At 47.1% G+C, this 23,149-nt stretch overlaps 1 protein-coding gene across 1 annotated transcript in view; it reads left to right on the plus strand.

Annotated features, from left to right (window-relative positions):
• Nucleotides 1–23,149, plus strand: part of GIPC2 (GIPC PDZ domain containing family member 2) — a 97,729-nt gene that overhangs the window by 36,034 nt on the left and 38,546 nt on the right. Inside the window, exons 2-3 of the mRNA XM_008067816.2 lie at nt 3,921–4,119; nt 15,747–15,927. Of these exons, the coding sequence (XP_008066007.2) occupies nt 3,921–4,119; nt 15,747–15,927 (380 nt within the window). The remainder of the gene's footprint in view (nt 1–3,920; nt 4,120–15,746; nt 15,928–23,149) is intronic.

Below are 23,149 nucleotides of genomic sequence, written 5' to 3' on the forward strand. Positions count from 1 at the left end.
AAAGCCTTACCTGCCGCCTCTGGGCTGTCTGGAATGGAATATTATCCTGCAGGGGAGATGACTCTATGGAAAAGAGTCCTACCTACAAGAAAATCTAGTACTTGCCCTGTAGCGAAGCCTGTGAAAAACTGAAAGAAAGGAAGCTGGGGCTTAGTAATTAGAAGTTTGGTTTGTATGAGATTTCCTTTTTGGGTGTTTTCCCCTTCTATCCTGTTATACCATCATTATGTTTTAGTGTTTTATTTCCTACCTAATTGATAAGTTGCTTTAATATTAATGGCGTCGGGGCTGGGCACAGTGGCTCACGCCGTAATCCCAGCACTTTGGGAGGTCAAGCCGAGAGAATCACTTCAGGCCAGTTCGAGACCACCCTGGGCAACAAACACAGTAAGACCTTGTCTCTATAAAATATTAGTGAAAAAAAACCAGTAATAAGTTAAAAAATTCTTGCTGTTGGTGATCCAGTATGAATACCATTGACAGATTCACAGGGAAAAAGCAAAAAAACAAGGAGCAAACTGTTATTTCTTTTACCCACTTTCTATCATTTTGAGAAAGGAAGTCAGTAAAGCCGTTTTCTGTACACGGTCCTCTCCCCACTACCCATTCATTATGGTTTTTTGTTTTTTTTTGAGTTGGAGTCTCACTCTGTCGCCCAGACTGGAGTGCATTGGCCGGTCCTGGCCACCGCAGCCTCGACCTGCTGGGTTCCGGCGATCCTTCTGCCTCAGCCTTCCAAATAGCTGGAATTACAGGCATGTGCTACCACGCCCGGCTAGTTTTTTGATTTAATGTAGAGATGAGGTCTCACCCAGTTGCCCAGGCGGGTCTCAAACCCGTAGGCTCAGGCAATCCACTCACCTCAGCCTCCCAAGGCGTGGGATTACAGGCTGAGCCACCGAGCTCGGCTTCATTATGGTTTTTGCCAGCGAACTAATTATGCCTTTTATTTCATAATTAGAATCAGAAATAGGCGCCATTCTTGGCTTCGCTGATGCCCCACCTCCTTGCCAGGAACACAAAGGGTTAAATTTAAGGCTCACCAATGAGGGTGATGAAGAGAGGCCAGGGAGGGACAGTAGGTGGCCTTTCTCTTGTCCTGGTCACCGGCTCCTTTCACGCACCTCTGGCCGCCGACTCTGAACCTTTAACTGTATAGCAGGGGGAGCTTGCTTGCTTGCTTTCTTTTTGAGTCAGAGTCTCACTCTGTCACCCAGGCTGGAGTGCAGTGGCACACTCACGGCCACTATAGCCTCGACCTGCTGGGTTCAGGTGATCCTTCCACCTCAGCCTTCCAAGCAGCTGGAACTACAGGTGCGTGCCACCACACCCAGCTAGTTTTTGTGATTTATTGTAGAGACGAGGTCTTGCCAAATTGCCCAGGCTGGTCTCAAATCCCTGACCTCAGGCAATCCTCTCGCCTCAGCCTCCCAAAGTGCTGGGATTACAGGCGTGAGCCACCATGCCCAGCTGGGAGCTTTCTGAAGCTTTCTGCTCCGGACACATGTTGGCATGGCGCCTGAAAGGCCATTCCGTCCGTGGTGATTGCACCCCGGGGTGATGGATGTGAAGACTCCAGGTTTCGGTGGGCATTCGGGATGGTGTGAGACTCAGGGATCCGGGGAGCAGGTTGAGAGTGAGGCTTGGAGGAGGGCCTGGGGTGGAAGGAGGGCTGGCAGAATCCGTGGTGAGCATTACCTGATAATTTAAAAACGTGAAGAGGAATTTTATGTATCCAGTTTGTCATAAAACAGTCATATTAAAATGCACTTCTTTGCTTTGGTGCCTAGAAGGCCCTTGATACGTGTTTGTTGAGCTTATTTTTTTAAACCAGTGACATGTTTTTTGTGTGTGTGTATGTGTAGGTGTGTCACTGTCACCTAGGCTAGAGGGCTGTGACATACTCACAGCCACTGCAGCCTTGACCTACTGGGATCAGGTGATCCTTCTGCCTCAGCCTTCAAAGTAGCTGGAACCCCAGGCATGCGCCACCCCACCTGGCTAATTTTTTGATTTATTGTAGAGATGAGGTCTCGCCATGTTGTCCAGGCTGGTCTGAGCCCCTGGGCTCAGGCAGTCCTCTCGCCTCCACCTCAAATGCTGAGATTACAGGTGTGAGCCACTGTGCTCAGCCAGTGACATGTTTTCAACCTTCCGTCTCATAATTTGAGCCCCACAAATTACCCAGATTATGGTTGATGAATTTGAGAGTAGCGCTGCAAATTGTAGTACAATGAGTCATATTTTTTGGAAGGAAAATAAGGTCACAGAAACACTTGGTAGGTGTAAAAATCTCTTTAAACTCTCCATACAACTTTCCGTTGTTCCATTTCTTTTTTGTTTTCTTTCTACCATCATGTGAATTTGGGCAAATTGTTTTAACCTCTCCAGACTTACAGTTCCCTTAAAAAAAAAAAAAATTAAGGGATTGAATTAATTAGTCCTTAAGGCCCATTTAAGCTCTAAATCGTATTTATTTATTTATTTATTTATTTTATTTTTTGAGCTGGAGTCTCACTCTGTCGCCCAGACTGGAGTGCAGTGGCCGTTCCCGGCCACCGCAGCCTCGACCTGCTGGGCTCCGGCGATCCTTCCGCCTCAGCCTTCCGAGTAGCCGGAATTACAGGCATGCGCTACCACGCCCGCCTGATTTTTTGATTTATTGTAGCGATGAAGTCTCGTATTTATTTTAACACCTCACTAAATTGCTTTTTTTCAAGCAATGCAATAAAGCAAGATAAATAAAAATTTCCATATTTAAAAATATACATTTACCAGTTTTCAAATATAGGCTCGCTTATATTTTCATTGTAGTGTATACACCGTGCAGTGTCTGTATCCTGCCGAGCTTTAGAAATACTGTGGAAGCCACGTCATAGAAAAGCCACTTGTGTTCCCCTTGAACTGGTCAATGATCAAAGTCGAACGTCAGCCAATCAGAACTCCCTAATTTGCATGGCGGAATCCCCAGTGCGTGATGGGAATCTTTACTCTCACCCTAACCCAAAAGAAGGTCAACTCGGCTGGGAAAACACCTCAGGGAACTACCTCAGTGCATGCAGATACCTTAGGGCTGTCCTACCTGCTGTCTCCCTTATGGCAAACTCTACTAATGTACTGTTCTACTCTAATCTGGCTTTGTTACCTGTGTTGAGTATGACCAGGAATTTCAGCACCATAAGTGTCAGGTCACATGGCTTAAGCTATTCGGAAGTCGGTGAGATGTGAGTGCAAGTTCTGGCTGTGTGACCTTAGATGAGTTACTTGTTCTTGATAAGCCTCAATTTCCTCATTTGCAACATGAGTTACTTGTTCTTGATAAGCCTCAATTTCCTCATTTGCAACATGGAGATAACGATGTGCTTTATAAAGTTACTGTCAGGGTTACTTGAGGAAATGGCTGTAAGTTGCTTAGCACAGAGCCCATCCTGGGACATGCTTAGTACATGCCACCTCATGCTACCGTCTGAAAATGTGCCCTAGGTTCTATCAAGTCCACATTAAAAACATATTGTAAGATGTAACCTTTTAACCGGGCTCGGTGGCTCAGCCTGTCATCCCAGCACTTTGGAAGGCTGAGGTGAGTGGATTGCCTGAGCCCGTGGGTTCAAGACCTGCCTGGGCAGCGAGACCTCATCTCTACAATAAATCAAAAAATCAGCCGGGCGTGGTAGCGCATACCTGTAATTCTAGCTACTGGGAAGGCTGAGGCGGAAGGATCGCCGGAGCCCAGCAGGTCGAGGCTGCGGTGGCCGGGAGCGGCCACTGCACTCCAGTTTGGGTGACAGAGCAAGACTCCAACTCAAAAAAAAAAGATATAACCTTTTGTCATGTCTCGAGGACTCTTTCACTCAATAAACATGTATGGATAAATTAGTGACCAGAATGTATTCCTGATGGAAACGGATCTAAAACATTTCTTTTTCTTTACAGATCTTATATTGTACTTTAAACACACCAAAGGTTGACATGGAAAAACTCTTGGGAGGGCAGATAGGCCTGGATGATTTCATATTTGCCCACGTGAAAGGAACAAAAAAAGAAGTGAGGGTGTGTAAATCCGAAGACTCACTTGGCCTTGCTATTACAGACAATGGTGTTGGCTACGCCTTTATAAAGGTAAGCTGTAAAAAATAGCTGTGTGACCTAATTGGGGGCGACAATAAAAAAATCCACCCAGTCAAAGAAAGTTAGAAATGGTGTTTAGAGTGAGAGCTGGCTCCGTGGGAATGAATAGGTGGGTGATGTTTCACTTTCACTTAGAAACACGATCAAAGGCATCATTTTGTTGTTGTTGTTTACCACTTTCTCGATTTTCTTCCCTTAGACTTCCTCCAGAATTTAGGTCTCTAACTGCAAGGACAGTCTGGCCCGGGTGCTTACTTGTTGTTCACGTGAAAGCTTTTCTAGGTCTGTAGCTCTCACGTCTGATGACTTTCAGACTGATTTCCATTGAATTCGTGTTATTTCCAACTGCACGCACTTTGACAACCCTATTTGTTTCTTTCAAAATGCTCTCATATAGCCGGGCACAGTGGCTCACGCCTGTAATCCCAGCACTCTGGTAGGCGGAGGCGAGAGGATTATCTGAGCTCAGGGGTTTGAGACCTGCCTAAGCAACATGGAGAGACCTTGTCTCTAGAATAAATTGAAAAATTAGCTGGGTGTGGTGACACATGCCTGTGTTTCCAGCTACTTGAAAGGCTGAGGCGGAAGGATCCCCTGAGCCCAGCAGGTCAAGACTGTGGTGGTTGTGAGCTTGCCATTGCACTCTAGCCTGGGCACAGAGTGAGACTCCAACTCATTAAAAATAAAAATAAAAAAAAAATTTAAAAAGACTAGGCTCGGTGGCTCAGCCTGTAATCCCAGCACTTTGGGAGGCTGAGGTGAGTGGATTGCCTGACCCCGTGGGTTTGAGACCCGCCTGGGCAACTTGGCGAGACCTGATCTCTACAATAAATCAAAATGAACTGGGCGTGTGTAGTGCGCGCCTGTAGTTCCCAGCTACTTGGAAGGCTGAGGCGGAAGGATTGCCCGAGCCCAGCGGGTTGAGGCTGCGGTGGCCGAGAGCGACCGCTGCACTCCCATCTGAGTGGCAGAGTGAGACTCCAACTCAAAAAAAAAAAAGAAAGGCAGTTCTATTGTAGCATGTAGTTATAATAATAACAGCCAACTGATATTGATGCTTCCTATGAACTAAGGACTTTGTATACATGTTCTCATGTAATCCTCACCATTCTATTTTGTTATTTTGTTGGTATGTTTTTTATTCACTTTTTTGTTGAGGTGTAGCACATTTTTAGTGTGTAGCTTGATGAATGTTGACATACTCACTATGTCACCACCACCCAGATCAGAGGAAGTGGCATTTCTTTCTTTCTGTTTTTTTGAGTCAGTCTCTCATTTCTTTCTTTCTTTTTTTTTTGTCAGTCTCTCATTTCTTTCCTTCTTTTTTTTTTGAGTCAGTCTCTCATTTCTTTCTTTCTTTTTTTTTTTGAGTCAGAGTCTCTCCTTTCTTTCTTTCTTTTTCTTTTCTTTCTTTTTTTGAGTCAGAGTCTTACTCTGTCACCCAGGCTGGAGTGCAGTGGCACGCTGCTCACGGCCACTGCTGCCTCGACCTGCTGGGCTCAGGCGATCCTTCCGCTTCAGCCTTCCAAGGAGCTGGAACTACAAGCATGTGCCATCATGGCCGGCTAATTTTTTTGGTATGATTTATTGTAGAGATGAGGTCTCACCAGGTTGCTCAGGCTGGTCTCGAACCCCTGAACTCGGGCAAGCCTCTCACGTCCGCCTCTCAAAGTGCTGGGATGACAGGCATGAGCCACCGTGCCCGGCTGGAAGTGGCATTTTTGCCTCCCGGAAGGCTCCTATGTGCCCTTCCTTCCCAGTCTGTACTTTTCTGTGGCAAAATAGCCATTCTTCTGATTTCTGTTACCCTTTTCTTGCTCTTGAACTTCAGATGGACACTGCAGGTGCCACCCTGGCTTCTTTTGCTCAACAGAATGCCTGTGACGTTCGCTACTAGCACCTGCACTACAGATGCAGCAACCGGGTCAGGAAGGTTAAGCGGCTTGCCCAAAGTTACGCAACTGGACACATTGAGGATTTGAATCCAAGAGATCTGACCTCACAGCTGGCACGCCTGCTCACCGGGTCACACATTCATGATAGGCTTCATGCCACAGAGTGTAATTTGTGCCTTTATTCTGTCCAGATCAGTGCTGATGCAGTGTCATGATTAAAGAAGCCGTCCTGGGGAAATTATCTTCTGAACTGTAAATGGGTCCTTAACTTCCCACTTGGTAGAATGGCTATTTTTAGCTCTGTAAAAGATAGGACTGTGCTGAAGGTTGAGTGGTGACCAAATGGAAAATCTGTGACTTGGGAGAGTCATGTGGGATTATCCAAGGAAAGCTCAGGACAGGGGGCCCATGCAGGGGGACGGGCTGGGGAGTCTCGCAAACGTGCGTGGGTTTTTTAGCACTCAGCCTCTGACCTTCAGAGTAGTGCTTCTATTTCTTGAATGCTTTGTCAAACATGTACCTGCCTCAGAGGATGAGTCACTAGCCTGGAGGAGACCTACCATGTGGCAGCAAAGAGAAAGTGGAGCGTGATCTCACCTGCTAACGACATAGAGTTCAGCTTACAAGAGGCAGATGTGTCAGACTGTGTACATGGTTGGTGAAATTTTTTAAAAAGCCGGGCACAGTGGGTCACGCCTGTCATCCTGCACTTTGGGAGGTGGAGGCGAGAGGATTGCCTGAGCTCAGAGGTTCGAGACTAGCCTGGGTAACTTGGCGAGGCCTGGTCTCTGCAATAAGTAAAAAAAATGAGCTGGATGTGGTGGTGTGTGCCTATCATTTGAGCTACTTGGAAGGCTGGGGAAGATCAGCTGAGCCCAGCCGGTCAAGGCTGCAGTGGCTGTGAGCACTCCGGCCTGGGTGACAGACTGAGACTCTTACTCAAAAAGAAAGAAAAAAAAATTGGTGATGAAAGCCAGGTACAGTTGCTCATGTTTGTAATCCCAGCACTTTGGGAGACCAAGGCAGGAGGACTACTTCAGTCCAGGAGTTCGAGACCAGCATGGGCAACAAAGCAAGATTTCATCTCTACAAAAAATTATAAAATTAGCTGGGCATGGTGGTGCCCGCCCATAGTCCCAGCTACCTGGGAGACTGAGGCAGGAGGATCATCTGAACTCAACAGGTCAAGAAGACTGCAGTGAGCTATGATTGTGCTGTTGCATTTCAGCCTGAGCAATAGAGTGAGACTGTGATTAAAAAAAAAAAAGATAATTGGGGATAGAGATAACTTCAAAGTTATGGAACGATTTCAATAATAATACAAATAACTCCTGCACATAATTTACTAAATCTCCAATTTTTACCTTTTACCACATTTGCTTTTTTATTCTCTCTCAAACACCCACCCACACTCTTAATGCTAATACTTCAGAGTATAATTACTTAGAGCAAGGATGGACTCATATATAACTGCAGTACATTTATGAAATTCAGAGAATATGGCCGGGCTCGGTGACTCAGTCTGTAATCTCAGCCATTTGGGAGATCGAGGTGAGCAGATTGCCTGAGCCCACGGGTTTGAGACCAGCCTGGGCAGCTTGGTGAGACCTCATCTCTACAATAAAAAAAAAAAGAAATTCAGAGAATCTAATATTGATATAATACTTTTATTTTTGTTTGTTTGTTTGAGTTGGAGTCTCACTCTGTCACCCAGACTGGAGTGCAGTGGCCGCTCCCAGTCACCGCAGCCTCGACCTGCTGAGCTCCGGCGATCCTTCCGCCTCAGCCTTCTGAGTATCTGGAACTACAGGTGCGTGCTACCACGCCCGGCTGATTTTTTGATTTATTGTAGAGATGAGGTCTCACCAAGTTGCCCAGGTGGATCTCGAACCCGCGGGCTCAGGCAATCCACTCACCTCAGCCTCCCAAAGTGCTGGGATTACAGGTTGAGCCACCGAGCCCGGCTTGATATAATACTTTTAAATTAATCAATTAAAAAAACCAACAACAGGCCAGGTACAGTGGCTCACGCTTGTAATCCCAGCACTTTGGGAGGCTGAGGCAGGATTGCCTAAGCCTAGGAGTTTGAGACCAGCTGGGCAACACAGAAAGACCTCGTCTCTAAAAATAAAAAAAATAAACAACAAAAAAACTAATCTATTGTCCATATTGCAGGTTTATCAGTTGTCCTAGTAGTGTTCATTATTTTCCCTGTATGGGCTCAATCTAGGAGCATACATTTTATTTATTGTCATGTCTTTTTTTCTTTGAGTCAGAGTCTCACTCTGTCACCCAGGCTGCAGCGTAGTGGCACTATCATGGCTGCCGCAGACTTGACTTGCTGGGCTCAGGCAATCCTTCTGCCTCAGCCTTCCCAGTAGCTGGAACCATAGGCACACACCACCACACTCGGCTAATTTGTAAAAATTTATTTTAGAGACAAGATCTTGCCATATTTCCTGAACTGGTCTTGACTCCTGGGCTCAGGCAATTCTCTCACCTCTGCCTCCCAAAGTGCTTGAATTACAGGTGTGAGCCACTGCACCCAGGGGATTTAAAAAATTTCTTGTAGAGCCAGGCTCAGTGGCTCAGCCTGTAATCCCGTGCCTTTGAGAGGCTGAGGTGAGTGGATTGTCTGAGCCCGCGGGTTCGAGACCTGCCTGGGCAGCGAGACCTCATCTCTACAATAAATAAAAAAATCAGCCGGGCGTGGTAGCGCATGCCTGTAATTCTGGCTACTCGGAAGGCTGAGGCGGAAGGATCACCAGAGCCCAGCAGGTTGAGGCTGCGGTAGCCAGGAGTGGCCACTGCACTCCAGTCTGGGCAACAGAGTGAGACTCCAACTCAAAAAAAAAAAATTTATTGTAGAGACAAGGTCTTGCCATGTTGCCCAGGCTGTTCTGAAACTCCTGGGTTCAGGCAATCCTCTGGCCTCCACCTCCCAAAGTTCTGGGATTACAGGCATGAGCCACCATGCCCAGCTTTTTTAGTTGTCTTTAATCTAGAATAGTTCCTCAGTCTTTTATAGCTGACCCTTAATTTGGATTTTTCTGATATTTCCTCAGACTGAAAAATAAGTTGTGCATTTTTGGCAAGAAAATTACATACATGTTGCTGCAGCAGGAAGTGGGTGGTGCTGGTTTGGTTTGTCTTACTATTTGATGTTAACTTTTTTTTGTTTGTTTTGAGTTGGAGTCTCACTCTGTCACTGTGGCTGGAGTGCAGACGCTCACGGCCACCACAGTCTCGACCTGCTGACCTGCAGGTGATCCTTCTGCCTCAGCCTTCCAAGTAACTGGGACCACAGTTGTACGCCACCACACCCAGCTAATTTTTTGATTTATTGTAGAGATGCGGTCTCGCCAAGTTGACCAGGCTGGTCTTGAGCCCCTAGACTCAGGTAATTCTCTTGCCTCCACCTCCCAAAGTACTAGGATTACAGGTGTGAGCAACGGCACCTGGCTGATGCTAACTCTTATTACCTATCTTATGTAGTGTCCACCAGCCCTTCTCACTGCAAAGCTACTATATTTTCCTTTGTAATTTAATAAGTAATTGTGGAGAGATACGTTGATATTATGAAAATATTCCATTTTCTTACTCACACATTACAGGTTTAACATCTGTTGATGAGTCTTGCCTGAATTAATTTTTCCTACAGTGGTTGGAAAGTGATTTTTTCCCCAATTCCATCATTCCTTATATATTTCTTTTTGTTTGTTTGTTTGTTTGTTTGTTTGTTTTTGAGTTGGAGTCTCACTCCGTTGCCCAGACTGGAGTGCAGTGGCTGTCCCCGGCCACCGCAGCCTCGACCTGCTGGGCTCTGGCGATCCTTCCGCCTCAGCCTTCCAGGTAGCTGGAACTACAGTCGTGCGCTACCACACCCGGCTAATTTTTTGATTTATTGTAGAGATGAGATCTTGCCAAGTTGCCCAGGCGGGTCTCGAACCCGCGGGCTCAGGCAATCCACTCACCTCAGCCTCCCAAAGGCACGGGTTTACAGGGCTGAGCCACCGAGCCCAGCTTTAATTTTTAATTTTTTTTGAGTCAGAGTCTCATTCTGTCGCCCAGGCTAGAGTGCAGTCGCACACTCAGCCACTGCAGCCTCGACCTACTGGGTTCAGACGATCCTTCCACCTCAGCCTTCCAAGTAAATGGAATTACAGGCATGTGTCACCACACCCAGCCAATTTTTTTGATTTATTGTAGAGATGAGGTCCCACCAAGTTGCCAGGGCTGGTCTCGAACCAATGAGTTTAGGCAATCCACTTATCTCAGCCTCCCAAAGTGCTGGGATTATATGCATGAGCCACTGCACCCAGCTATTCTTACATGTTTAAACTTCAATCACCTTCAAAGTACTATCTGCTGGATGCAATACAACTATCAAGATGCTTTTTCCGCGACTCAGACAGTTTTTGAACTCATCAGTTTTGATGCTTTTTAGTGCTTCTGCCAGTTTTTGGTTCCACCTCTTCTTAGCTGCAAAACATTCCCTTTGAGGACTTTTTTCATCCTGGGAAACAGAAAGTCTCTTGAGTTGAGATCAGGTGAATAGGGAAGGTAGGCATGGGGGGTCATGCCGTTTTTGGCAAAAAAACTGCTGAACACTCAGTGTGGTGTGAGCAGGTGTCCTTGTAAATCACCCATCATGAAATGGGTAAATGCACTGAAAGAATCTCCAAGCCGGGCTTGGTGGCTCAGCCTGTAATCCCTCGCTTTGGGAGGCTGAGGTGAGTGGATGGCCTGAGCCCGCGGGTTCGAGACCCGCCTGGGCAACTCGGTGAGACCTCATCTCTACAATAAATCAAAAAAAAATTAGCCGGGCATGGTAGTGCGCACCTGTAGTTCCAGCTCCTTGGAAGGTTGAGGCAGAGGATCGCTGGAGCCCAGCAGGTTGAGGCTGCATTGGCTGGGAGCGACCACTGCACTCCAGTCTGGGCGACAGAGTGAGACTCCAACTCAAAAAAAAACAAAAAAGAAAAAAAGAATCTCCAAAAAAAATTCACTGAAGCCGAATGCAACAACACTAGCTGGTACACGGATGCTGATGGGTTCCTAGAACACTTTACCCAGTGGGGGAAGCCTGGACTACAAGGGCCCACCCTCCAAAAGATAATTCTGGTTACTTTGGGTCCTTTCCTCATGTATAGACTCCAAGCACTGTGTTCTGCAGTCACTTGGAATGGTTCGCTGCTGCCGCCACCCTGGGGGATCATTATTCAACCAAAATCCTGTCCAGTCCATTTGCTTCTGTTGGTGTTTTCCTGTCAGCTTTGTTGATCTAATTTTATTTTCTGAATATGTAAAATCTTCACATGATTCAAAACATCAAAAACATGAAAGCCAGGCATGGTGGCTCAAGACTGTCATCCAGCACTTTGGGAGGCCGAGGTGAGTGAATTGCCTGAGTCCAGGTGTTTGAGACTAGCCTGGGCAACTTCTCTACAATAAATCGAAAAATTAGCTGGGCGTGGTAGCCCACGCCCATAGTTCCAGCTACTTGGAAGGCTGAGGCCGAAGGATCACCTGATACCAGTAGGTTGAGGCTGCCGTGGCTGTGAGCATGCCACTGCACTCCTGCCTGGGTGACAGAGTGAGACTCCAATTCAAAAGAAAAATGAAAAACAAAAACATGCGAAAAGATGTATTCAGAGATTTGCCACCCCTCCTTCCCCTTCCACCCCAGTTCATCTCCCATCCCGTGCCCTCTACCCTCAGAGATCATTCCATTCAGTTTATTAATTTCTGATTTATTGTTCCTGTGTTTCTTTTGCCATGATAAGCAGAAAAAAAGGAATACTATGCTTTTAGCAGTGACTGGAGGTAACAGTTGTTGAACGTTTAAGTAGGGATGCAGATGAGGGTGAGGATTCCTTGGTCAGGGAGCACAGGAGGTGGGCTTTAGAATCACACAGATCTGGCCCGGCGGTGTGGGGGCTCATGCCTGTAATCTCCGCACTTTGGGAGGTTGAAGTGGGAGGATTGCGTGAGCCCAGGCGATTGAGATCAGCCTGGGCATCATAGCAAAACCACGTCTCTACAAAAACATCAAAACTCAGCCGGGTGTGTTGGAGTGCACCTGTAGTCCCAGCTACCCTGGATGTTGAGGTGGAATAACTGCCTGAGTCCAGGAGATCAAAGTTACTGTGAGCTGTGATCATGCCACACTGCACTCCGGCCTGGGTGAGACCCAACTCAAAAACAAAAAAACAAAACAAAATCCCCACAGGCCTGTTTTCAGTTTGGCGCAGGCAGTTATTTACCAGTTGTGTGACCTTGGGCGAGGCATTAAGTCTTTCTGAGTCTTCTTTCAAATGGGAATATTAGCACCTACTTTATTAGGGTTATTTGGGGTATAAATATAAGGACGCATATAAAATGTCTGACAGTCCTCACAATCGATGGTCAATGCTTTAGTAATAAGAGCAACAGTGAATCATTAAATAATTGGGAGAGAGATCAATGACAGAGAAATGAATGTTATTCTATGGGTTCTCAGATGAAACTTTCCAAGGTAAAAGACAAGAGGCTTTAAATGTTCAAGATTTTAGTATCCAAGTCTTATCATTTCTCAGGACAAAAAGTATATAAACAGCTCAATCAGTAAGTGAAGAGTGTGCTTATAACAAAACCTATAAACTTCTAGTACAGTTAAGGCAGGAGTTGGCAAACCTTTTCTGTGAAGTGTCAGATGGTAAGTATTTTGTGCTTTGTGGGTCTAACAGTCTCTGTTGCAACTACACACCTCCACATGGTAGAAGAAAAACAGCCACAGACAGTACTTAGTGAATGAGTCCGAATGCTTCCCAGTAAGACCTTACTTATAGACATGGTTCATTGAATTTCATATACTTTTCTTTTCTTTTCTTTTTTTTTTTTTTTTGAGTTGGAGTCTCACTCTGTCACCCAGACTGGAGTGCAGTGGCCGCTCCCGGCCATCGCAGCCTCGACCTGCTGGGCTCCGGCGATCCTTCCGCCTCGGCCTTCCAAGTAGCCGGAATTACAGGCATGCGCTACCACGCCCGGCTGATTTTTTGATTTATTGTAGAGATGAGGTTTTGCTGCCCAGGCGGGTCTCGAACCCGCGGGCTCAGGCAATCCACTCACCTCAGCCTCCCAAAGGCGCGGGATTACAGGCTGAGCCACCGAGCCCGGCTGTCTTGCTTATTCTACCAGCTTGGGAGGTTGAGGTTCAGGTAACCCATAATATGTATGATACTGTCTCCAGCTTTGCTTCTGACCTGGGTCATCTTCTGGGCCTCTTCTCTAAGTTTCTTCTATTGACTTTCCTGTCTCTCCACCCCAGGTCCTTATCTGTTGCCTCTGATATTCCATATGCTTTGACTTTTCTGTTGGCCACCTGGATTCTCGTCCTGCTGCCAGCTCTGGTTTCTGGCACCTGCCTTTCTTCTCTGTCTGGTGACCTCCATGGCTACTCATAGACCCACACAATCCTAGACCCGAAGGTCTGCTATTCTGACCTCTGATTCACTGGTAAGATTCATGTGTGTCTTTAAAGTTGTTTGTTTAATTTTTATACAGTGCCTTTAATAAAATTATAACAGTAAGTCTTATGGTAGGACACAGATTTGTGTGGTATAGTTAATCAAAGGAAAAAATAGCTTCAGAGTGTATCAAGCAATACATTAGGCTGGGTGTGGTGGCTCACACCTGTAATCCCAGCATTTTGAGAGACCATGGTGGGAAGATTGCCTGAGCCCATGAACTGGAGACCAGACCGAGCAACACAGTGAGGCCTCATCTCTACAAAATATAAAAATATTAGCTGGATGTGGTTGTGTGCGCTTGTAGTCTCAGTTACTCTGAGCCTGATCTCAGGGGTTGGAGAACAGCCTGGGAAATTTGGTGAGACCTTGTCTCTACAATAAATAAAAAAAATTAGCCGGTGTGGTAGTGTGTGCCTGTAATTCCAGCTCCTTGGAAGGTTGAGGTGGAAGGATTGCCTGAGCCCAATAGGTCAAGCCTGGGTGACAGAGTGAGACTGCAATGCAAAAATGACAACAACAAAACCCAAAAGGACATTGTCAGGTAGATTATGAAATTTCTGGTTGCTTTGCTTTACAATTGTCTATTTGTAATGATAAATGATGAACATTATTTAAATTGACATTATTGTGTCATTTGCAGACAGCATGTTAACAGTCATTACAATGAATATAGCAATGTTCTTTGTTTTGTTTTTTGAGTTGGAGTCTCTCTCTGTTGCAGAGTATAGTGTCATGCTCATAGTCAACGCAGCCTGGACCTGCTAGGTTCAGGCAATCCTTCCACCTCGGCTTTCCAAGTAGTTGGAACAACAGGTTCACACTACCATGCCTGGGTAACTTTTATTGTAGAGATGAGGTCTCACCAAGCTGCCCAGGCTGGTCTCGAACCTGTGGGCTCAGGCAATCCTCTTGCCTCAGCCTCCCAAAGTGCTAGGATTACTGGCTTGAACCACTGCACCGGGCCTAACAATGTTCTTAAAAAAGAAATTTATTGTGGGTTTTGGGATATAATAATATAATTTACAAATTAAAAGCCCTTCCCAGGTCAGTCCTTTACAGCTTTTTTTTCCCCCTGATGACGTTATGGGGTGTCTGGTGGTCCATGAGATCAGTGTTCTCTTTTTTTTGTTTTGTTTTTTGTTTTTTTCAGTTGGAGTCTCACTCCGCCGCCCAGACTGGAGTGCAGTGGCCGCTCCCGGCCACCGCAGCCTCGACCTGCTGGGCTCCGGTGATCCTTCCGCCTCAGCTTTCCACGTAGCTGGAACTACAGGCACGCGCTACCACGCCCTGCTAATTTTTTAAATTTATTGTGGAGATGAGGTCTCGCCAAGTTGCCCAAGCGGGTCTTGAAACCGCAGGCTCAGGCAATCCACTCACCTCAGCCTCCCAAGGCGCAGGATTATAGGCTGAACCTGGCAGATCAGTGTTCTCTTGGCCCTTGGACACAGTGATCAATCACCCTGCTGATTCAGAAGGTGTTATGCATCTGCCTGGCAAGGGTGGAGACACACTTGCTTTAGCTCCACAAAGCGGCAGCTTCTGCTATTTTTGTCCTACCATTTCCATGAAGGATTTGAGACTACTGAGGCAGACCGTAGTCTTCACCTTGGCCCACTGCTCAGCTCTGTGGAAGAACTTGTACATCCTTTGCAGGGTGGTTACTCATGCAATTTTCTGGAACTCTTGTCCCTAAAATTCTTTTAGAAATTCTTGGTGCTATCTTGGGGATACTGAATCTCATTCCGAGACTCTGCGTGGTAGACGTAAGTAAGGCAGATTTAAGGAAGACCAACTTTAAGCTTCCACTTGGTTCCTACAGTCTCCTCATTTAAATACATACACAAGGCTGGGTGTGGTGGTTCATGCCTGTCATCCCAGCACTTGGGGAGATGGAGACGAGAGGATTGCCTGAGCCCAGGGGTTCGAGACCAGTCTGGGTAACTTGGTGAGACCTCGTCTCTACAATAAATAAGTTAAAAAAAATTAGCTGGGTGTGATGGTGCATGCATTTAGTTCTAGCTACTCAGGGGGCCAAGGCGGAAGGATCGCCTGAGCCCAGCAGGTCGAAGCTGTTGTGGCCGTGAGTGTGCCACCGCATTCCAGCCTGGGCCACAGAGTGCTATTCCAACTCAAAAAACCCACAAAACAACAATAACATAAAAAATAATGTTACACTGTTTTTCAAAGACTGCTATCATTCATTTTCTTTCAGAGAATTAAAGATGGCGGTGTCATTGACTCAGTTAAAACAATCTGTGTAGGGGACCATATTGAATCCATCAATGGAGAAAATATCGTTGGCTGGCGTCACTATGATGTTGCCAAGAAGTTAAAGGAGTTGAAAAAAGAGGAACACTTTACCATGGAGTTGATAGAACCTAAAAGGGCATTTGGTAAGTTGGGGTGTGTGTGTGTGTGTGTGTGTGTGTGTGTGTGTGATGTGTGAAATGTGAAACAGTTTATCTTTCCAAGGAAAATGACTGCTGTGATGTGATGTCATGAGCTTTTCATACTTTTTTGTTTGCTTGTTTGTTTAAGTAAGAGTCTCACTCTGTCACCCAGGCTGGAGGGCAGTGGTACGCTCACGGCCACTGCAGCCTTGACATGCTGGGCTCAGCCTTCCAAGTAGCTGGAACCACAGGCGCGTGCCACCACGCCCAGCTAATTTTTTGATTTGTTGTAGAGATGAGGTCTAACCAAGCTGGCCAGGCTGGACTTTTCATGCTTCTCTACCCTATCACTTAAGAACATAGAACATGGTAGATAGCACTCCGAAAAGGAAAACAACTATTGAAGAAGGAAAAAAGAAAAAAACTACCACCTTGCCAAAGGACATTTTCCAGACACTTGGAATTACATAGTCTAGTGTCCAGAGACTGAATTCGATGTGGCCGTTTCTGTCTCTGAGAACAGAACATTGTGTTGTTTTCATCTTGCTGAGCAGGAAGATTTTGGATTGAGCTCTTTAAATTTTGATGACTGTTGTTCATGACCTCAGCACAAAAATTTTAGTTACATACAGAATCAGTATTTAAAATAGTTATCTAGGCTGAGCGCAGTGGCTCATGCCTGTAACCCCGGCACTTTGGGAGGCCAAGGAGGGAGGCTTGCTTGAACCCACGAGCTTGAGATCAGCCTGGGCAACACAGAGAGACCTCGTCTCTACAGAAAATTTTACAAAGTAGTGAACGTGGTGGTGTGTGCCTTTAATCCCAGCTGCTTGGGAGGCTGAGGCAGAAGGATTGCCTGAGCCTAGGAGGCAGAGGCTGTGGTGAGCTGTGATCATGCTACTGCTCTGTAGCCTAGGTGACAGAGTGAGACCCTGATTCAAAAAAAAAGTGATCCAGTTTATTTTAAAGACCCCCTCACTGATCCTTTCCCTCCACTGGCATTTTGAATCTGGCAGCGAGGGATGATGTGACATCATTTCCACTTTGGCGTGACATCTGTGCTTGCTTGGTTTCAGCCCTGGCAGCTGTATTCCAACTGTTATTCAAACCCCCAGGGCCATCTCATCTACAGGACCATGCGCCAGCTTTTCTATCTCTTCCCGGCACTATTTTAATGAGTCAAATGAAAGCCCAGTGAAGGTTCATCAGTGTTAAAATATCTTCAGCAGTGCTGGGCCTGGTGGCTCATGGCTGAATTCCAGCACTTTGGGAGGCAGAGGCCAGAGGATTGGCTGAGCCCAGGGGTTTGAGACCAGCCTGGGCAACACGGCGAAAACTCGTCTCTATAATAAATAAAAAAAATTAGCTGTGCATGGTGGTGGCACACCGGAAGTTCCAGGTACTTGGAAGGCTGAGGCGGAAGGATGCCCTGAGTCCAACAGGTGAGGCTGTGGTGGCCGTGAGCGTGCCACTGCACTCCAGCCTGGGTGACAGAGGGAGTCTCTGACTCAGAATGGTCCCCTTTGAAGGAAATATTGTTCGGTAGTGTCACTATGATGTTGCCAAGAAGTTAAAGGAGCTGAAAAAAGAGGAACTTTTGTGTTTTTTCCTTTGCTCCGAGAACATCAGTATTCCTTCAAGTTTGTCTCTGAAGCTGTTTTCTTTTTTTTTTTAGTTGGAGTCTCACTCTGTCTCCCAGACTGGAGTGCAGTGGCCGCTCCCGGCCACTGCAGCCTCAACCTGCTGGACTCTGGTGATCCTCCTGCCTCAGCCTTCCTAGTAGCCGGAATTACAGGCATGCACTACTACACTCGGCTAATTTTTTGATTTTATTGTAGAGATGAGGTCTCGCCTGTCCAGGCAGGTCTCGAACCCGTGGGCTCAGGCAATCCACTCACCTCAGCCTCCCAAAGGCGCGGGATTACAGGCAGAGCCACCGAGCTCGGCTTGAAACTGTTTTCTCAAGGTAGTTAATGAACATGATGGGAGAACATGGGGAAGTATGTTCTCTCTCTCAGTGAGTAAATGACAAATCCCAGCCATGTGGAATTGGAAATTTCTCTCTGCTCCTCTGTGTTCCCGTGTCATTTAATAAAAGTACAGTGTAGGTAGCCGGGTGCAGTGGCTCATGCCTGTAATCCCAGCACTTTGGAAGGCTGAAGGAGGATCACTTGAGCCCAAGAGTTCAAGACCATCCTGGGCAACATAGTGAGATCTCATCTGTACACAAAAATAAAACAAAATAGCCAGGAGTGGTGGTGCCTACCTATAGTCCCAGTTACTAGGGGGGTCGAGATGGAAGGATTGCCTGAGCCCAGGAGGTTGAGGCTGCAGCGAGCTGATCGTGGCACTGCATTCCAGGCTGCATAACAGAGTGAGACTCTGACTCAAAAAAAAGGAAGGCTTGCAGCACTGCCCTTTTTCCTGCCTCTGGTTGTGCTACTTATTGGGTTGCCTTGGTGATAAAGGCAAAGCTGGCTTGTTCCTGTCTAATGGCTTCCTCTCCCAGTTTGACTCTCGCCCAGGGAGGGCGTGGACATCAAGAGGACCTGGGAGACCTGGCTTCCTCCAGTTCTGCTGGCCCCAGTCTTACCTTCTGGTGTGTTTCCTTCTTTCCTTCCTGTGTTTTCTAGTATGGTGGCTCAGGGCCAAGAAGTCAGCTCTCCTGGCCCTTCATGGATATCTGACCTCCTGTCATCATGGGCTCCTTAGGGAGGCAGATTCTTCTCTGCCTTCAGGGAGGCCACCTTGTCTGTGAATGCCATTTCTAGGCTCTTACCAAAAGCTGCCAGGAATAGCCACACACGCCAGTATTCTGACATTTTCCTACCAACTGCTGTAGAGATTTTTATTTTTATTTTTCATTCTTTTTTTTTAGTCGGAGACTGCCTCTGTCACCCAGGCTGGAGTGCAGTGACATGCTCCCGGCCACTGCAGCCTCGACCTGCTGGTCTCCAGCGATCCTTCTGCTTCAGCTTTCCAAGTAGCTGGAACTACAGGTGTGCATCATCACGCTCGGCTAGTTTTTTGATTTATTGTAGAGATGAGGTCTCGCCAAGTTGCCCAGGCTGGTCTCGAACCTGTGGGCTCAGGTAGTCCTCTCACCTCTGCCTCCCAAAATTCTGGGATTACAGGTATGAGCCACTGCGCCTGGCCTTGCTGTAGAGATTTAGCCTGGAGAGGTGCGTGGGCTACTTCCCCCAAGAGTTGGTGGCTTCGTGATGGCAGCACAAAGACCATGAACACAACTTCTGTGTAGTGGGTGAGGAAGTCCTTAACTGCCGGCTCTCATTTTCATATTTAAAGTCCACCACTTGTCACACCCCACTTCCAGGGGCCATTATGGGTTGAGATTCTTTGATTAAGAGCTACAGAATAAACAATGATTTAAGGAGAAGGCATTTGTTGGAAGACTACCAGGTAGGCCTCAGAAACAGGCCAAGTGTGGTGGCTCATACCTGCAATCCCAACAATTTGGGAAGCTGAGACGAGAGGATTGCCTGAGCTGAGGAGTTCGAGACCAGCTTGGGTAACACAGTGCAATCTCTACCAAAAAAACAAAATTTAACGAGGTGTGGTGGTGTGTGCCCAGAGTCCCAGCTAACGGGGAGGCTGAGGCAGAAGGATCACCTGAGACCGGGAGGTGAAGGCTGCGGTGAGCCCTGGTGGTGCCACTGCACTTCAGTCTGGGTGACAGAGTGAGACCCAGACTCAAAAATAATAGTAATCATAAAATAAGATTAAATAAAAGAGTCAGTCATGGTTTGGGAAGGTCAGGAACCATGGCCGTTTTGGGGATGCGTGTCCCAGAAACCCTTCATGGCACTGACTGAACTGACTCCTTGCAATATTACTACTGCTACTGCTACTAATAATTTTTATTTTTTTATTTTTTATTTTTTCTTCCACAATGCCTTTTGGTGACTTAGTCTCCAGAGTCATACTCCACAACTTCTACCTTATTCTATTGGCTAGAAACAAGTCATTAAATCCAGCCCTCACTCAAGGGGAGGGAAATTAGACTCCATGTCTGCCGGAGACCAGCTCCAGCCAGGTTCAGCTCCTCCAAAGGTGGAGACGGCATCGGCGATTGGGGGGAAGAAGAAAGAGAGAAAGAGAGAGAGAGAGAGAAAGAGACTGGATCCCTGTCTAGTGCAGAAGTCCAATAATTTTTATTGTAGAGATGAGGTCTCGCCAAGTTGCCCAGGCTGGTCTCGAACCCCTGGGCTCAGGCAATCCTCTCGCCTCGGCCTCCCAAAGTGCTGGCATGACAGACATGAGCCACTATGCCCGGTCTTTATTTTCTATCTTCATATCTCTCAGGATTCCATTTCCTGGGAGAGAGGGGGAACTCATGGGGTCGGTGCCCTGCTTGGCAGTGGGGAAGCAGACTGCGTGATGGACAGGCCTACCCAAATCCCACAGAACAGTAAGGGGACGTTTCCTCATGGAGCAGGAAGGAAGCAGCCAGTGTCCCTCCACCTTGCTATTTCTCCTAAGCTGTGGTAATTTGTTCCACAGGTAGGGGTAACCTTGTCTTTTTCTTGACCTTGAATCTGAGTGTAACCTGGTAGGACGGTGTCAGTCTGGGAGTATCGGAATGGATCCGGAGAGAGAAGGGGATCGGCTGTGGTTTTGGGGGTCTGGCCTGAAGGATTTTATTGTTCTGCTCTGAAGTAGATGGGTATTAAGAATTGGGGCCAGCCGGGCTCGGTGGTTCAGGCTGTAATTCCAGGGCTTTGGGAGGCCGAGGTGAGTGGATTGCCTGAGCCCACAGATTCGAGATCCGCCTGGACAACTTGGTGAGACCTCATCTGTACAATAAATCAAAAATCAGCCGGGTGTGGTAACACGCACCTGTAGTTCCAGCTACTTGGAAGGCTGGGGCGGAAGGATCGCCGGAGCCCAGCAGGTTGACAGCACAGCTAAACCGCTCCCGGCCACTGCACTCCAATCTGGGTGACAGAGTGAGACTCCAACTCAAAAAAAAAAAAAAAAAAAAATACATAAAACCGAAACACACATATATTTATGAGTAACGAAAACAACACTTACCCATACTATGTACAACGTGCTGCAATATTTTCCGCTATGTTCTAATCAGTGTTCTAAACACACGTGTTGAAACCCGCTGGTTGGAAAACAGTGGTGTAAATCCTGACCAGTACGGGACATCCTGAGGGTACATCTTAGAATGACCCTTATTCTTCCTTTGAGTCCCCAAAGTCAATTTGGGAGAGCTGCAGGAGGGGGCCTCTGCTCCCGGCATGAGTGACTTGATCTCAAGTACTTGGATGAAGGCCACCCAGAAGGCTGCCTCTTCCACATCAAGCCACTGCTGTGTGGGCTCCCTCCCTCTGTCCCTTAGAGGCAGGTCTTGCCCCCTCACCTCTGTTTTCTGTTCCTTTTATCACTCTGACTGGTTGAAGCTACCTCCAAGGCTTCTATTCCCCATGAAGGACAATTACTCATAAATCCTATTCTCCAGACCTCAATTTTTTTTTTTTTTTGAGTTGGAGTCTCACTCTATCACCCAGGCTGGAGGGCAGTGGCACGCTCCCGGTCACCACAGCCTCGACCTGCTGGGCTCCGGCAATCCTCAGCCTTCCAAGTAGCTGGAACTGCAGGCACTTGCCACCATGCCCGGCTAATTTTTTGATTTATTATTGTAGAGATGAGGTCTTGCCAAGTTACCCGGGCTGGTCTCGAACCCATGGGCTCAGGCAATTCTCTCACCTCGACCTCCCAAAGTGCTGGGATTATAGGCGTGAGCCACCACCGCGCGCAGCCCAGGTCTGAATTCTTTTTTTTTTTTTTGAGTTGGAGTCTCACTCTGTCACCCAGGCTGGAGGGCAGTGGCATACTTCCAGCCACTGCAGCCTCTACCTGCTGGGCTCCGGCGATCCTTCCGCCTCAGCCTTCCAAGTAGCTGGAAGTATAGGCGTGCACTTCTACCTCCAGCTGATTTTTGATTTATTGTAGAGACGAGGTCTCCCCAAGTTGCCTGGGTGGGTTTCAAACCTGTGGGCTCAGGCAATCCTCTCACCTTGGCCTCCCAAAGTGCTGGGATTACAGGCTAAGCCACTGAGCCTGGCCACATGTGTGTATTTCTTACTGTGGGTCACACACACACACAAATTAAAGCCACTGGATGAAGCGACTCTCTTGTTAAAGTTTATGGTTTAAGGCCATGTGTGGTGGCTCATACCTAAAATCTCAGCACTTTGGGAGGCCGAAGTGAGAGGGTTGCCTGAGCCCATAGGTTCGAGACCAGCCTGGGCAACTTGGCGAGACCTCATCTCTACAATAAATAAAAAATTAGCCGGGTGTGGTGGTGCACACCTGTGGTTCTAGCTACTTGGAAGGCTGAGACGGAAGGATCACCTGAGCCCAGCAGGTCATGACTGCGGTGGCCATGAAGGTGCCACTGCATTGCAGATTGAGCTACAGAGGGAGACTGTGACTGGAAAAAAAAGAAAGTTTGTAGTTTAATAGGAAACCTTTCCTGTATCCAACATGGCTTCTCCTGGTCAGCGGCTTTTGGATCCACATTTCCTTCTTCCAGCCACGAGTTGGTGGCAGTGTTCCCAGTGCTTATCAAGTATCGGCTGGAATGTCTCTAGAGTATTTTTTAGGGCATGGCTCACTTCCTTTCCCCTTTTGCCAGTGACAAAGGGTCACGTCTTCACAATGAGCTCAACCCTGCAGAGTTTGCCCTACATGTAAACCTAGATTTTCCCAAGGCCATGTGAATTCACTCTTCCATTTAAGTCACCCTAGGACCAGACTAGTCCAACTGGTTTGTCCAACGAAGGCTTTTACCTGCAGCAAAATAACTGTGAAATCTATGGAGCTTTGATTCAGCTTGTTGAAGTGAGTCCCAGCTTCATGTGTCCTGGAGAATTTCTCCACTTTGAGATTCTTGCCCTTTATGGAAAGAGGTTTGTGGAAGGAGGCCCGAAATCTTCCTGTGTTTTCAGAATCTGAAAGGGCGTTGGGAGCAAAAGCTTACCCCCTTAAGCAGTTGTCGTCTTAGTGGTTTAGTAAAGATTCATTGGGTTAGGTCTCCTTTTAGAAGCTTCATTTCTGCGCTGTGTATCCATCAGAATAGGATGTTAAGTATGCGAAGTGCGTCTTAGCCCTTTGAGTCATTCACAGCTGGACAACACGGACCTCATCTCCGTGATGCCACTGACACTCATTTCAAAAGCTAAGCCTCTTTGAT

This window comes from Carlito syrichta, unplaced genomic scaffold (genome assembly GCF_000164805.1).
Source record: "Carlito syrichta isolate Samal-C Ts95f unplaced genomic scaffold, Tarsius_syrichta-2.0.1 Scaffold309778, whole genome shotgun sequence".
In the NCBI taxonomy this organism is placed as follows: domain Eukaryota; kingdom Metazoa; phylum Chordata; class Mammalia; order Primates; family Tarsiidae; genus Carlito; species Carlito syrichta.